The sequence below is a fragment of the Macrobrachium rosenbergii genome, chromosome 37 (assembly GCF_040412425.1).
Source record: "Macrobrachium rosenbergii isolate ZJJX-2024 chromosome 37, ASM4041242v1, whole genome shotgun sequence".
NCBI lineage: Eukaryota > Metazoa > Arthropoda > Malacostraca > Decapoda > Palaemonidae > Macrobrachium > Macrobrachium rosenbergii.
The window spans coordinates 664,080-681,103 of record NC_089777.1 but is presented as its reverse complement, the minus strand read 5'-3'; the positions used below and the strand labels follow the sequence as shown (position 1 = coordinate 681,103).

Genomic DNA, 17,024 nt, shown 5'->3' with positions numbered 1-17,024 from the left:
TGTGCATACGTATGTATGTTACTGTTTTTTTTTTATTACTTGATTTACTGTACCGTTTTTATTACAAATTTACTTAACTCTACGCGTGATTATCAAACATATCATAACGGTACAGTATATCCAAGAGAATATTTTATCACTGTTGATATTTCATTTCTAATCACTGTCAAAATATTTAAAATGTAAACATCACATGTACGCAAGACAAAGCCAAACAGGGTGAAGAAGTAAATGACCGAGTAGGCTTATGGCAGGCCCTAATGAGTCGTCTTCTTAATCTATTAGCCTCCCGCATCTTCTGATGCTTAACAAATTATCCATCCTCCCATCAGACCATTCCTTATTTTCTTCACAAGAAGAAGAAAAGGAAAAACTGTGTCCCTACAGGTAGGCTAGCAAGCACACACTGTGACAATCATAGATACCCAAAACAATCAGTTTACACAAAACTTGTTCCTATACAGCCTAATGCTTCTATCTCTGTTTACTGTGAATAACATAATACAAAAACAGAAAACAAGCACCATACCATATGGAGAAAATCTGCCAGAAATACAGTCGACGCCCAGTATTCGTGGGGGATGTGTACTGTACCACAACCCCCCGCGAATAGCTAAAATCCATGAATACTTGACACCCCTCTAAAAATGCTTATAACTGCCTATTTGATCATTCAAACACCAAAAAAGCCCTCTAAAAATGCTTATACCTCAGTATTTTCATATAATTTCTGTGACTAAATGCATATTTTGTGACAAAACTATTAAAATACTCAGGTATACGCATTTTTAGAGGTTTTTTTTTTGGTGTTTGAACTCAAAATAGGCAGGGTTGTGGTACACACCCTCTGCGAATAACAGGGGTTGACTGTAGTCACGAAAATGATATGAAAATACAGTAATTGGTGAATATTTCTGAGTCCAGCCCCATGTCAGCCGGTGAAATTCCATACTAACACGAATTTCTAGGTAAAATATTGCTAGGTATACCAGAGAAAAAGAGCTTTCAGGAATGCTGGAGTTACTACCCCAGATCGAAAGTGTCTTCCATAATGGAGACGTCGGTATAACCAAGGGTGAGTGAAAGGATCACAACCACAGAGCCACACGAAAAGACGTCCCCATGTCAAAACCCCGGAAAGAGTAGTGAGCCGTTCCAGCCCCTACGCTCATCCGCCCGCCAGGCCGGCGACTCCAGCGCCATCTACACTCATTCCATTTTCTAGCATGTGAATTTCGCATCCCAGGATTTTGTGCTTTTGTCTTTGGACGATTTTTGCCTTTGCCAGCATGTCTTCCAGCAACTTTTCCGTCACCAAGTTAAGTACCATCTTATTGTGGGGTTTTTATGATAAGTGTGGCTGGGTCAGTCCGTATTTTCATATTATATGTGATTGTTGTTATGACGCCGTGGCGTCCCCTAGCCAGCCATGTCGACCGCGAGATTCACCCATCCAGCTTGTTCTGTTTGGGCTTTCTCCTTGTCGTTATATTACTTATCATTATCCCCCCTGGGTTTCATCCTGGTGGTGTTTCCTGGGCGGGTTATATCGGTGTTTCTTATAATGTTTTACTGATCTACATGTCGGGTTTCCTCTATTAGGGTTCCCGTCATTTCCCGCTTAGGATTCTTCCACCGGGATGTTCCCATGACAGTTTTAGCTTATTTATCATTTTAGTGTGTCGTGCTGGTGTTGTCAGTGTTTTGTTGCCTTGAATTACATGCAGGGGAGCGTCAGCTTAGATTTATTCTTTATCCTGTCGCTCCTCTAGGTTAGGCTATGCGCCTTGCACGAGCACAAATATTCCTGGGTTATGTATATTTTGTGATGGTGATTTATCTGGTATTTTGTTGTGTGGGGCCCTCCCCTTGCCTGTCCATGTCTAGTTAGTCTCGTATTTTGCTTCCTTGGCCTCCCACTCTCCTCGTAGGTTAGGTGTGGGGTGGACCCTCAGGTTGAGGGAGTTTCTGTTGCTGTTTCTTCCATGGGCCGTTGTTTGGGTGGTAGAGTGAGACCCCATTGTCCTCCCCCTTCTTCACGGAGGGGTAGAGTTTCTGTGGGTGTGTCTCCTCTATGCTGTTATGGCATTCTCCCACCTTTTTCTTTCGGCCCTGGTTGGTTTTCTGCACGGAAATTTCTCTCCCTGTTATTTCCTCCCCCGCCCTTCCCTTGTCCCTCCCCGTTAGCCTAGGCTATGCCTAGGCACGGGTGCTGACCTAGGCTATGACTAGGTGGGAGTCGGCGTGTTGAGGCCTTGGTCGCTATCCCCTTCTCCTCTCATTTGGGGTAGGCTTGTCCTTCCACGGCTAGTATTAATTTACTTGGCGTGGCGCGTGATTGCCAGCCGAGCGGGTGAAGCGTCTTCCCTTGTCTCCTGTTTTCACTTGCCCTAGCCTACTCCCCATCCCTGCCCCACCAACCCTTCCCTCCCCCTCCCCACCCCAGGCCAGCTCTTGCCTATTCTCGTGCGGGTGACGCCAGCTGGCGTTTTCTCCGAGTTTGGGGGCTTTCCCTGGTGGAGGGATTCGTTCCCTCCCAGAGCAAGTCCCCGGTGGCGCTGTGCTTGACTGAATGTTTTGTTAACCTGCTCTCCTAGGATTGAGCGGGTTTCGAACATTCTTATTTTCGTTCTCGACCTCTTTCCGTTTGAGTTTGCCTTAGTTGGGTTGATTGGCGCCTACTCCGGCCCTTATTAAAAGTGGCCTTGTGATGTTGGTAACCTCACCCTCCTACTGTTTCTCTAGTGGGGAGGTTTGGGCTCTCCGGTGGGGGTGTCTCCGGTCTCCGGAATGTACGTTTCATTGCCTTGTTACCAGTTCCGTTACCATCTCTTGTATTCTATATGCATATCCACTGGCGGAGCGAGCTTCTCACTCCGCCATTACACATTATATTATTATTTTATTATTTTGGGGGTCCGGTGTCCTGCCCTGGGGTTCCGCCGTTTTTATTGCCGGCATCCCTTGTGGTAGGGCCCTGTTGACTCAGCTCTCTCGTTCCACCGGAGTATTCCGGTGGTCGGGGAGCAGCTTGCTTACCGCTCTGTTTAATTTATTGTTTGGTGGACCCGTCTCTGACGAGGGTTTTCTTCCCGCCGGAGTCCTCCGGTAGTAGGTTGAAATACCCGGGCCTACCTACTTTAGGTTTCTTAGAGTGGTAAGTTCATGTACTTTTTACACTTACAGACTGTGCGTTGTGAGGAGCCAGGGTGCACCGCTACCCTCCATCAACCCTACGGGCATGTGGTGTGCCGGACCCACGCTGGTTGTGCGGTCCGGCTGGACGATCTCATCATTTGGCACCCTGATGGCTGTGAGGTCTGCTTTGCCTTATGCAGTAGCATCCAGGACGAGTCGGTAAGATGTCGCCTTTCGTTCCCCACGTTTCTTCAGTCTAATAAGTGCTCATATTGTAATCATTGCTTTTATATTACAGTATGTTAGTCCTGATTGCCTGCTCTCTTTCAGGCGGACGAGTCCTCTAAGAAAGAATCTCTTGAATCTCTCCGCGCCTGGGTGGCTGGGTTCGGAAGGAACGTACCGTCGGGGAAACCTTACGTCCTCGACGCAAGCCTACGAGACCTGCTTTACCCCGGCGCCCGGGTTGCTGCTGCTGTTCCAGCAGAGTTGGCCACCCCCATCATTCAGCAGATCCGGGACGCGACCCAGCCACCCCAAGAAGACATCTTGTACGCGGAAGTTTCGGAGGACGTCGCTGCCTTGGACTTGGACCTGGAGCCAATGAATATGGAGCCGGACCAAGTGGTAGGTAGTGAGGTAAGTGAGGTTGTGGGGGGCAGGCGCCCTTTTTGATTCCCCATCATCCTCTGCTTCTTCCTTTACAGGATTTGGTAAGTCTTCCATCTTGGGTGACAGGGCTCCATCAGCTGTCCCTAAGTTGAAGCTGAAGACTTCATGGAAGGCGAAGGGCTTCAAGTCCTCGTCTTCCCGGAAAGCATCTCCTTTCCCCCCGTCGAAGGCTAAGGTTTCTGTACCTGTAGCCTCCGGGAGCAAACCAGGAACCTCGGGCAAAGGCGCGAGTAAGAGAGCACCAAAACCAAGCCCTCCTCGCCAGCCTGCCTTTGACCCTGAGGCGTTTGCCAATTCTTTACTCGAGAGGTTCTCGGCGGAGGTAGAGTCGAAGCTTTCCAAAATCACGGAAAAGCTTCACAGCCATGATACTCTACTGGCGGGTATGGCTCGCTCCGGCGGGGCCGATCCACAGTATGAGATTCCAGATACGGCTGATCTCCCTCCCTTCGATGTCGGGAACCCATGGCGTTTTGCTCTTCGTGCCGAATTCTGACAATTGAGGGTCTTGGCACGAGACGTCTGGAGGAGTTGGAGTTCTTCCCTCCCGATCTCCTGCCCCCTTACCCAGGCTTCATTAGGCTGACGGAGGAAGCCTGGGTACGCTCAGACAAGGTCCCTAGAGAGACAGTGATCTTTCCGAGGGACCAGGCGCAGTCTACTCTCCTGCGCACTCTTACGGAGTGGCAGGCAGAGAATACTAAGCTGACTCCATTCAAGGGCAACTACACCATGTTTTCATTAGGTGAAAAGTTGCCCACTCCCTGCATTAACAAAGTCGCTCTGGCTACGGCTCGGGCTTGCTTTGAGGGTAATCCTTTGCCTCAATTGAGGGAGACAGACTCCACATCCCTGGTATTCCCAGGGGGTGAGGAGTTTTGGAAAGACACCCCGTCCACCTTTACTGTGGGTAAGTTGGACGCTCACTGCGCGTCTTCGCAATTTAGCGAACAGCTTCCCAAGCTCCCGGAAGCTTTGCTAAAGGCAGAGTTTGAGGCTCGGTCTCGGTTGGGCCGGTCCTTGAACTCCCTCTGCCTCACAGAAGCGACTGCCGTCTCCTGCGCAGAGGAGCCCTTCTTCCAGGTTCTGGCTAAATCCCTGTTAGCAGGGTTTCAGTCAGACCTGTATGATTTTATGGTGGCGAAATTAGAGTACAGAAAGTTAATTTTTGCTGATGCCACCATTCGTCATGAGCCTAACAAGCTCATGAAGAGCTCTGTCTGGGGCGCGAATCTCTTCCCGGATGATGACGTAGCCAGTGTTTTGAACGAGGCTACCAGAGCCAATCAGAGTCTTCGCTCTCGTTGGGGTATCTCCGCCTACAAGCGGAAAACCCCGGAATCTGGCGGCTCCCAGACCAAGTCTGGTAAACGCTTTAGGCGGCATAAAAGGCCTCATCATCAGACGGTCGTCCAAGCTGTCCCGGTCTCGGCGGTGGCCCAGCCCTCCACCTCCAAGGCTCATCCCCAACAATACGTGCTGGTCCAACCAGCCCAATCCCTTGCTGCACCCTCGTACGTCTCCTCACCAGCGTACAACCCTACCTATGAGGGCCATGGGTTCTTTCACGGCCTTAATAGGAGCGCAAGGGGGGGAAGAGGTCGGGCCCCTTACAGAGGCAAACCTGGCTCCGCCCCAAGAGGAAAACCTGGACGTGGCAGAGGAAACAAACCTGCTTCCTCCCACTGAGACCAGTCAGGTAGGTGGTCGCCTTTACTGGTTCAGAGACCAGTGGTCCTTCAGTCCTTGGGCACACAGCATTGTGTCCAAAGGTCTGGGTTGGAGCTGGATCAAGGATCCCCCCCCCTTGATCAGGTTTTACCAACCCCCCTCCAGAGTCCTACAGGACTATGTGGCAGAACTGCTCAACAAGCGAGCAATAAAGAAAATAAGGCACCTCAAATTTCAAGGCAGGTTGTTCACTGTCCCAAAGAAAGACTCCGGTCAGCAAAGAGTGATTCTGGATCTGTCTCGTCTAAATCTTTATATAAAATGCGACAAATTTCGCATGCTTACGGTAGCTCAGGTACGGACTCTACTTCCGCGTGGAGCCGTCATCACCTCTATCGATCTTTCAGACGCTTACTATCACGTCCCGGTTGCGCGGAACTTCTCTCCCTTCCTGGGTTTCAGACTCGGGAAGCAAGCCTACTCCTTCAGGGTCATGCCTTTCGGTCTCAATATAGCCCCCAGGATATTTACAAAGCTGGCGGAAGCAGTAGTTCAGCAGCTCCGGTCCCGAGGGATCTCCCTAGCAGCGTACCTGGACAATTGGATAATCTGGGCTCCAACAGTTCAAGAGTGCCGGAAGGCTACGGCCATAGTCATCAAGTTCCTGGAGTCGTTAGGTTTTCGGCTGAACAGGGAGAAGTCCCGCTTGACTCCGGAGTCCCGCTTTCAGTGGCTGGGCCTCCAGTGGGATCTGTCCTCGTACACGCTATCCCTCCCGCCGTCCAAACGGAAGGAGATAGCCTCCGTTACCAGAAAATTTCTGAAGGACAAAGCAGCATCCCGCCGGTCCCAAGAGAGAATCCTCGGCTCCCTTCAATTTGCCTCAGTGACGGACCTGCTCTTAAAAGCGAAATTAAAAGACATAAACAGAGTGTGGCGGAGACGAGCCAATGTCAGGCTCAGAGACAAGGTCTCTTCCATCCCACGAATTTTGAAGGCGAGGCTGCGGCCTTGGTCCACAGTCAGTGGCCTGTCAAAGTCAGTCCCGTTTCAATTCCCTCCTCCAGCGCTGGTAATTCACACAGACGCCTCATTAAGCGGCTGGGGAGGGTATTCGCCAAAACAAAAAGTACAAGGAACATGGTCTACAATGTTTCAACAGTTCCATATAAACACCCTGGAAGCTATGGCGGTATTTCTAACTTTAAAGAAAATCCGCCCCCCCAGCCGGATTCACATCAGGCTGGTGTTGGACAGCGCCGTGGTGGTTCATTGCATCAACAGGGGCGGCTCCAAATCAGGTCGCGTAAACCAGGTGATGGTAGCTATCTTCTCCCTGGCGAACAAGCACGGCTGGCATCTGTCAGCCACCAACCTAGCGGGGATGCAGAACGTGGTGGCGGATTCCCTGTCCAGAGCCACTCCGTTGGAGACGGAGTGGTCTCTGGACGGAGAGTCATTCAATTGGATTTGCCGCCGGGTTCCAGGACTCCAAGTGGATCTGTTCGCGACGGAGAGCAACTACAAGCTTCCCTGTTATGTGGCCCCGAACCTGGACCCTAAGGGTTATGCCACGGACGCAATGACCATAGACTGGAACAATTGGGAGAAGATCTACTTATTTCCCCCAATAAACATGTTATTGAAAGTACTGCACAAACTCAGGTCATTCAAAGGTCAACAGGCTCTGATAGCCCCCTATTGGCCGAAGAGCAACTGGTTCCCTCTGCTTCAGGAACTCAAGTTGCGGTGTCATCAGATTCCCAATCCCAGATTGACCCAAGTAGTACAAACCAAGACTGTGTCAGCTTCCTTAAGAATTCAGAATGCCCTAGTTTTATGGACTTTGTAAAGTTCGCTGCTCAAAAGGGAGCAAACATTGACCCCGTTAACACTCTGTTTTTAGAATCAGATAAGAGAGAGTCTACTCTCAGACAATATGATTCAGCAGTCAAGAAATTAGCATCCTTTTTGAAGGCATCTGAAGCTCAAACTATGACTACTAACCTAGCGGTTACCTTCTTTAGATCATTGTTTGAAAAAGGCCTTGCCCCGGCCACTATTACTACAGCTAAGTCAGCCTTGAAGAAGGTATTTTTGTATGGTTTTAAAATTGACCTTACAGATTCTTACTTTTCATCTATCCCTAGAGCATGTGCTCGTTTGAGACCCGTAACACACCCACATTCTGTTACGTGGTTCCTCAATGATGTTCTTAAGTTGGCATCTGAGATTGACAACTCACATTGTTCTTATATGGATCTGTTAAGGAAAACCTTATTTCTGATTAGCGTGGCTTCAGGTGCCAGAATTTCAGAGCTATCGGCTCTCACTAGGGGTGATGATTTTGTTAATTTCCTCCCGTCCGGAGAAGTCCTCCTTTCCCCTGATCATAGATTTTTAGCTAAAAATGAAGACCCTCAGGACAGGTGGTCCCCTTGGAAGGTGGTGCCTCTTCCACAGGACCAGTCCTTATGCCCAGTCTATACCTTAAAGTCTTACCTACTAAGAACTCCACAGTGTAAGTCGGGTCCTCTTTTTATCAGGGAGAAAGGTGGAACTCTTTCGTTGAATGCTATAAGGCAGCAAATTCTGCATTTTATTAAACAAGCCAACCCAGATTCAGTCCCTAAGGTTCATGATATCTGTGCGGTAGCTACCTCCACTAATTATTTTCATAATATGGATTTTGCTAAACTTACCAAGTATACGGGATGGAATTCACCTCTAGTGTTTAAACGCCATTATTTAAAATCACTCGAAGCCCTAAAATTTTCAGCAGTGGCTGTGGGGAGTGTCATTCCCCCACCTTAATTATCCTTAATCCTTTCCCCCCCGCCCGCCTGCCTCATTTATTTCTCTGCCTGCCCTTCTGGATCAATCATGCCTCACTGCCTTGCTCCTCATAATTGATGTTATTATTGCCCTTAATATTATCTTTCTTGGTGATTGTATATTGACATGCTGTGAATTTGGATTGTCCTAGGGGTACTGGGCTGTTTTTATTTTGCTCCATGTACCTCATAAATTTCTCATATTGTAAATCTCTCTCTTTGTTCTTAAGTATAAGTTTATATTTACTCGTTTGTAATTTTATATTACTGGATGTATCTTACTCCACCTATATTTACATTGTGTGCCTGTTTTTGTACTTTACTCTTAAGGTTATATTAATGTACTTACCTATTACTAATCTTATTTTCCTGTGGAGAGATATTTTAATTAAATCTATTTTTCATAGCCTGTGTTTTTTGTTCAGATCACCTTGACTTTTTTCTGTAGTTTTGCAGTCTTGGCATGATTCTCTGTCACTATTTCACCGGCTGACACGGGGCTGGACTCAGAAAAGGGATTTTGACAAAGGAAAAATCTATTTCTGAGGGAGGCCCCGTGTCACCCGGTGACCCTCCCAGAGGCTGGTTTGCCCCCCCCCCTACTTGCACATGCCAAGCCTGGGGGTGGTGCTAGTCTGGAATGAGTGTAGATGGCGCTGGAGTCGCCGGCCTGGCGGGCGGATGAGCGTAGGGGCTGAAACGGCTCACTACTCTTTCCGGAGGGTTTTGACATGGGGATGTCTTTCGAGTGTGGCTCTGTGGTTGTGATCCTTTCACTCACCCTTGGTTATACCGACGTCTCCATTATGGAAGACGCTCGATCTGGGGGTAGTAACTCCAGCATTCCTGAAAGCTCTTTTTCTCTGGTATACCTAGCAATATTTTACCTAGAAATTCGTGTTAGTATGGAATTTCACCGGGTGACACGGGGCCTCCCTCAGAAATAGATTTTTCCTTTGTCAAAATCCCTTTTCTCTATGAAAAATACTGCGAATAGGGAAATTTCCTGTGAATAATGTGTATATACGTTCCACAGAAAAATCTGCAAATAGGTGAAGCCATGAATCCAGAACCATGAATAGGCAGAAGTCCATTGTAGTCAACATTATTACTGCTGACTCCTATCATCATATGCACAAGGACACTGTATGAAGAATTCTGACAAGAACGTAAACATTCTAACGCCAATTTGTGGGAAACAGGCGATTACAGAGACAGTCCCTGCGGGTCAGCTAAGTTTTATTTTGTTTATTCTTAATGCTGATAGCACCTAGTGGCCCAAAGACATAAGCTAACTTTAACAGTAAGTAAGACTCACTCCAAATAATTTCTTAATAAAAACATATACGAAGAGTACAGTACAGTACAGTACTCGCCGTCTAACCCTAATCGTTACTCTCTTGCAACTGAATATAACTACAGTACATAAAGTGATGTTTAACAACCAGGGACCTGAGGAACCTTACATGCATGAGCTGACCTAGTTAGGCCAGCTGATATTTTTACTTATCACACTGTTTAGGATTTCATGACACAAAACAGGCTACCTTACAGTAACGGGTTTGAAATTTTCAATTTTTTTACGTAGTAAAATTATAATTTTTTATAAACAAGATACTGTATGTTACAATGGTAAATAAAAATAAGAATATGAATATTAATAACACACTCGTGCTGATTGTAACTAGTTTTTCCTATCTTGCTCTACCTTTAAATTTCTATAAGGAAGATTACAGTTTTTGTAATTTATATTCTAAGCTTACTTTTGGAAAAACCCACTACAAAAAAAATGTTAAATGTGTTTGCCCTTTGTCTAAAGCAGTGATAAACAAGTATGAAATATTTGGTTTCATTTCTCTCTAAAGACCATTAACATGGCAAGACAAGGACTGACTTCTGTTTTTGGGTTCCCAAAGGGTGGCGAGGGTTTGGGCTTATGTAAGGTTGAGTTAGGTCAGGAAAGGTTATGTTAGAGGAGGCTGGGAAAGTTAGCATCAATACTCAAAAACTTAGTAAGTCCAAAGGGTCTTAACATACATAGTTTTCAAACAAGTCTTCATGGTAAAGGAAATTTCATGTATACCAGTCTTTAGGAGAGAACATACAGTACTGTATAAGTAAAGAGCTAAATTATCTCTCTTTTTTTTTAGTTGTTAGTCAAATGCTAATGTATTACCTTGCATACAAATGAACTTATGAGTTTTATTAGAATATACAAAAGAAAGAAATAAGAACAGGCAAAACTAAAATATACATACACAATTACACATTCTCTGCATCAGATTTTTATGGTACTTTACATTACATAACTAATTTTCGGGCACTAACATCTGTTCAATTATTTGTTAATGGAAAACAGATGTGATAAAAATTTAAACAAAACTTGAGAACACTTGGCTTACCGATAATATCTCATCAGAGTTCTGTGACCTACAATGGCCCCAGAGGGTAGGACCAACTGAAAGTCATCTCCAGACAAAATATTCATAACTACTTCATCACCACCACTTGTCCCTTGGCCTGAAACATTAAGAACATCGCATGAAAAAGTTTATCTCTTTGAACAAACCAAACTCATTCTCAATCAGAGAGTTTCATGGCAATGATCTTATTCATTTAATAATACTGTAAATAAATATTTCTACACTTTGTTTGTCTGGCAAAAAATCTAAATGAAATACTGTAGTAATCTATGATTATCTAGATTATTAGAGGCCCTGTCAGATCAATGTGAAATCTGGATAAATGCAAGTAAAAAAACCATGAGTGTTAAACAGTAACCCTGTACATTAGCCCCACCTTGTCAACACCACATAACTATAAACACTTAATATGCTTATAAACAACAACCATCACACTTTAAACTGAAAACTTTATGCAAAAGACAATTACAGTATCTATCTCTTTTCCATTATTTGTAACAAAATATACTGTATAATACATTTTAACCCTTAATGGATGGGCATGATCGTATGATGATCTTTAACAGGTTTTGAGTGATGGGCGGGCTAACTCATATGAGTACAGTATTAATATTACGCGCCATACGATTTGGATGAGTTTAGCATGAAAGATGTTCATATCACGTCAATGGTCCATAAATGACTTATGGCAATTGTAGTAGCTCAGCACAGAACAGAGGGGGATCTGTGTGCCTTGAGAATTGATGGGGGAAATATATTACACCTCTCTATCCCACGATGTCTTTTTATTTATTTGTTCATAACTATACCCAGGGATTGCTGTTGGTTTTAGTTCTCATCTTTTATGATAGTATGTCGGCTATAATTGTAATATTACAAAGAAAAGTGTGGAGAAATATTACAAAAAGCATTTGTACCTCACAAAAAGGTACTGCATCTCCCCATCTCAGTAAATCTCATAAATATTTTACAATAAATATACTCAGAATTTGTTACCGATTTTAGTTCTTATCTGTTATGATATTGTATAGGCTATACTTAAAATTTTGTAAAATAAAATAAAATAAATTATTAGAAAAAAAACATGTATACCTGTAAAATTAGCATATTTTTATGAGTGTCTTGGAAAAGAGGCGGCCCTGCACAGGGTTGTAAATATTCACTTTCAACTTCCTGTGGAAGGTACATACAATTCTTAGGATCTTTTTTCTTACACCATGTGCATTTGCAAATCTTCCTCTTTCCATTGGTGTTTTCTTAAATTGTCCAACTTTAAAGTTTGCCCAGTCTGGGGGTGTTTTTAATATATATTTAGTCCATCCCTTAAGGGTTAAAAGCCTTTTACTCTCTTTTGTAAACAACACACAATTCGGTAGGTAAGTAGCCCGCCTATGTTCACCCACAGCCTACAATGGTTTTATTACCATTAATTTATTTTTATACAGCAACTTTCTTATCAGCTGTTACAATATCATATTACCATACATGAGATACAAAATGTGTGAACTACTAGCCTAGGCTGCAAAAGTACCCATTTGCATAAGTCAAATATGACGATGAAACTGATATTTTACTGTGTGGGTAGACCTTGGACCTACAAGAAAACGTAAACAGGAAACCGATAGGTGTTGCGCATGCGCCGCAGTCCTCCCCAAACTCAAGCAGTTCACCTCCTGTTTTGACCGAGTTCAGCATGTCTTTTTAGCGCTCTCACGTTTTTTTGCTTTGTCGTCATTTATCTGCGTTTGTGAAGTGCTTTTGCTTTTGTTATTGTTATAAAAGTGTTTGCAAGTGATTGTTGAGTATTTTGAATATTTCAAGTATTTTCTGATAAGATAAATAGTGAAGAATAATGGCGTGTGTTTGCAAGTGATTGTTGAGTATTTTGAATAATATTTCAAGTATTTTTCGATAAGATAAATATAGTAGTGAAGAACAATGGACTAGGGCTTACAAGTGCGTGAATAATTTTTCGTATGCCTGTTTGTGCATCTGTAAAGAACTTCAATGTGCACATATTATATATCATTTGAACGGCCATTCTTTGTACTTTCTTGTGCTGAATGGCAAAATGTAAAAATATCAACGTTTCTATATAAAAATCTTTAGCGAACAATTGACTTTACATGAAAAAAACAAAACTTACGTCTTTGAGCTTCAATTGCTCAATTATTTACTGGGAACACCTATTGATTTTAGGTAATATATATATATAGGAAATTTATTAAACTTTCCATCGCAGTTTTCAGTTTTTTTATAGCATTATTTAATACCGAGTAATTATGAAAAATGTCAGTGTATATAAATACGTGTTGAAAGCCATAGTTCGGCCGAAATTTATGGATGCATAGATGATTTTTTGTACGCCTCTTTGTGCATCTATAAATAACTTCAATGCGCATGTATATCATTCAAACGGCCATTCTTTGTACTTTACTGTGCTGAACAGAAAAATGTAAAAATATCAACATTTCTATATAATATTTGCTGCCTATATTTTCTTAGGAAAAAAAAAAAAAAAGATTGTCCGTAATCTAACGACAATTGCTCAATTTTATTCTACCAATACATATATACTTCTTGTGTTTGTTTTATAGCAAATTTATTCAGCTTTCTAATGCCATCTTTATATTTTTTCTATCTTTATTCCTTACTTAGGTATGATGCAAAACGTCTACATAAGTAGGTTGGAAAATTTGAAAATTGCACTCGGTTAAAAATTAGCATTTTTTAATCGGTAACAGCTAATTACCAAACACATTTATAGCAAAATGATTGCTTCCACGTGAAAGTTCAAACATTTCTGCACAATTTAGTTATAAAATAAACTCCCCAAACCTAATTATTATATTTTTCATGATTATTTCAAAAAAATATCTATGATTTTCCTTAAAAATTTCACATTCGTCACGTCTTTTTCATTATTTCTAAGCCTTGCAAAGATTTTCTGATTGCTTTAGGAAAAAATTCAATCACTTGCCGACACCATAAAACAAACCAGAAGCGTATATCAGTTATAGTTTGGATGTATCGAATTTTACAAAGAAACTTTTCTGCGCGAGCCCCACTTTTCCCTCCACGGTATAAGTCGGGTAGCGCTATAGGAACCCTCGTAAGCGTGAGAGGGTTAAGTAGGCTAGGCTAATATGTATATTCTCCAAATCAGCTGATTGAGGCCTACCACCAAAATATTAGAATAATTTTTTGGCTGCTAAAAGAAATCAATTATTACTGGAATTATTTTCGTTTTTGTACATAAAATAAATGTAACTCTGATATACAAAAGTTAACATCTGTTAAATTAAAATCCTTCAAAATCGCAAAACATTTGTTTCTCGATTTGTTTATGGCAACTTTTTGTTAAGTTGTGTTAACACAATAGTAAGTGGCTGTTAACCCTTAAACGCCTACTGGACGTACCATACGTTGACTAAAATTGTCTGTTGGGTGTCAAGTGGACGTACCATACGTCGACTAAAAATGCTTTTTTTAAATATTCGCAGAAAAATAATTATAGGCCTAGTTTGCGAAAGGTTTTAAATCACGCGCCTTGAGCGATGCTGGGAGTTCACGGATCAAGCTGTTGTTTTGTTTATAAGCGCCACCCAGACGCGCATGCGCGAATTTCCTCCTTCCCGCATTCAGAAAGCATCAGCGCCGCATCGTCCGAGAGCGATTTTTTGACGATCTGTGTTTTGCAGAACTTTGGCGAGTGTTTTGCGTATTTGTGAGGCAACAGGACGTTTGCAGAGATGTCCCAACGTCGTCAGGACCGTGAAAGGCGCATGCTGCCTGTCGGTAGTGAGCGTGTGAGACGAGTTTTAGACTGGGATGCTGGAGAGGGACCAAGCACCCAAGATGACCCAGCTTCTCAACGCCGTGTTGTGCAGCCAAAGACCGGCGGGGGACCAAGGACCACATCCTGTGCCTTTTACGACCCCTAGAAGCATCGGGGTGTCCTAAGGGGCATCCGTAAATTTTGAAAAATCTTTTTCCTTCGCTGAAAATCCTGGCATTTCTTGAGTCACCTTGTCGTAATTTTTTCGCGTTTTTATATTATTCGTTACATAAAGTGTTATACATCAAAATGTGCGCAATTTCATGTAGAATACAACAATAATAAATCATTCTTTTAGCTTTCAACAGTTTTGAAATATTTTCATTTAAATCACGATAACTGACAAAATTTTAACACTCAGTCAATTTTGACTCGACCAAATGCTCAAAAACGCAATCGAAGCCAAAATTTTACATTCTAGTAACAATCAATCATTTACCTTTATTCTGCAAGAAACGGAAAGTCTCCAGCACAATATTTCGATTTATGGTGAATTTTTGAAAAACTTTTCCTTTTCACTCCGCTGAAAATCCTAGCATTTCTCGAGTCACATTGTCGTAATTTTTTCTTGCTTTATATTATTCGTTACATAAAGTGTTATACAACAAAATGCGCAATTTCATGTAGAATACAACAAAAATAAATCATACTTTTAGCTTTTACCATTTTTGAAATATTTTCATATAAATAACGATAAATAGAAAATCAACCTTCGTCAACTTTAACTCGATCGAAATGCTAAAAACGCAATCGTACTCCAAAAATTCTTACATTCTAGTAACAATCAATCCTTTACCTTCATTTTGCAACAAACGGAGAGTCTGGCACAATATTTCGATTTATGGTGAATTTTTGAAAAAAACTTTTTCCTTCCATCCACACGCGCGAACTCCGCTAACAATCCTAGCATTTCTTGAGTCACCTTGTCGTAATTTTTTCGCCGTTTTATATTATTCGTTACATAAAGTGTTATACATCAAAATGTGCACAATTTCATGTAAAATACAACAAAAATAAATCATGCTTTAGCTTTTACCATTTTTGAAATATTTTCATATAAATAACGATAAATAAAAAAATCAACCTTCGGTCAACTTTAACTCGATCGAAATGGTAAAAATGCAATTGTAAGCTAAAAAAACTTACAGTCTAGTAATATGCAATCAATTTCTTCATTTTGAAACAATTGGAAAGTCTCTAGCACAATATTTCGATTTATGGTGAATTTTTGAAAAAACTTTTTTACGTGGAGCAAAATTTAATTCATGCATCATTTTGTGATAATATTTTCTCTGTGTTGCTTTAATCGTTTTACAGTCTGTTATATACCACAATCATCGCAATTTAGTGTACAATACAACTAAAACAAATTAACTCATTAGCTTTAACCGTTTTGCTTACAGCGCGATTTGTATACAATTATATACGAGTTTTGTTTTTTTTCGCTGTCATATATTCCAATATTTATATATGATAATGATATTTTTTTTTATTTCTGATGGTTGCATACTAAACTTCAGGCAATGAGAAAAAAAGGAGCCAAAAATGAACTCCTAATCTTGAAAACTAAGCGTGCTGTGATTTTTTGAAAAAAACTTTTTTTCCGCTTCGGCGCTAGCTCCCGAACACCGCCGGCATATGGGAGACGTTTTTGTAAATAGGGCTTTGGCGTTTAAGGGTTAATATAAGAGACGGGTTAAGAATAGTTATATAATCCATAAGTTTGGTAATTTTATTTGAAAGACTAGCCTAGTATAATCTACCAAAAATGAAATTAGCTCTACAAGCATCTACTAAAAATGATATTTTAATGATAAAATAAAGTTTGTTCATACTTACCTGGCAGATATATATATAGCTGTATTCTCCAAGTCCGACAGAATTCCAAAAACTCGCGGCACACAGTGGGGCCAGGTGATTAATACCCATTCCCGCCGCTGGGAGGCGGGTATCAGGAACCATTCCCATTTTCTATTCAGATTTTCTAGTGCCACTGTCTCCTGAGGGGAGGAGGGTGGGCACTATGATTATATATATCTGCCAGGTAAGTATGAACAAACTTTATTTTATCATTAAAATATCATTTTGTTCATGCAACTTACCTGTCAGATATATATATAGCTGAATCCCACCATTGGAGGTGGGAAGAGACAGAATAGGATTTAGGAAACAAATATATGTAGAAGCGATTGACGCCTTGGTTCTTACTTGTTAGCATAGCTGACTTCGTGATTACAGTCACCAAGCCTGCTTCTGCTTTACTACAGTCTCCAGCAAGGTAGTGACCTATATAGCTGGTGAGTTCTAGATGATCTGTCCACGGGGGCATGACCACAATGGGACTAGATCATAAGACCAACTTACAGGGACCTGAAGGGCGCAGAAAACCAACCCCTCTCCCTGGTCCTGGGAGTCCGACAGAGGTCCAGGCCTATGTTAGCATAGCTG

The 17,024-nt window shown here is 42.3% G+C and overlaps 1 protein-coding gene across 2 annotated transcripts in view; it reads right to left on the bottom strand.

The window, feature by feature from the left end:
* The window catches only part of LOC136825236 (cytoplasmic 60S subunit biogenesis factor ZNF622-like), a 405,172-nt gene that overhangs the window by 92,251 nt on the left and 295,897 nt on the right, over nt 1-17,024 (bottom strand). For both annotated transcript variants that reach the window (XM_067081270.1, XM_067081269.1), the window contains exon 8: nt 10,718-10,835. In XM_067081270.1, coding sequence (XP_066937371.1) covers nt 10,718-10,835 — 118 coding nt within the window. The remainder of the gene's footprint in view (nt 1-10,717; nt 10,836-17,024) is intronic.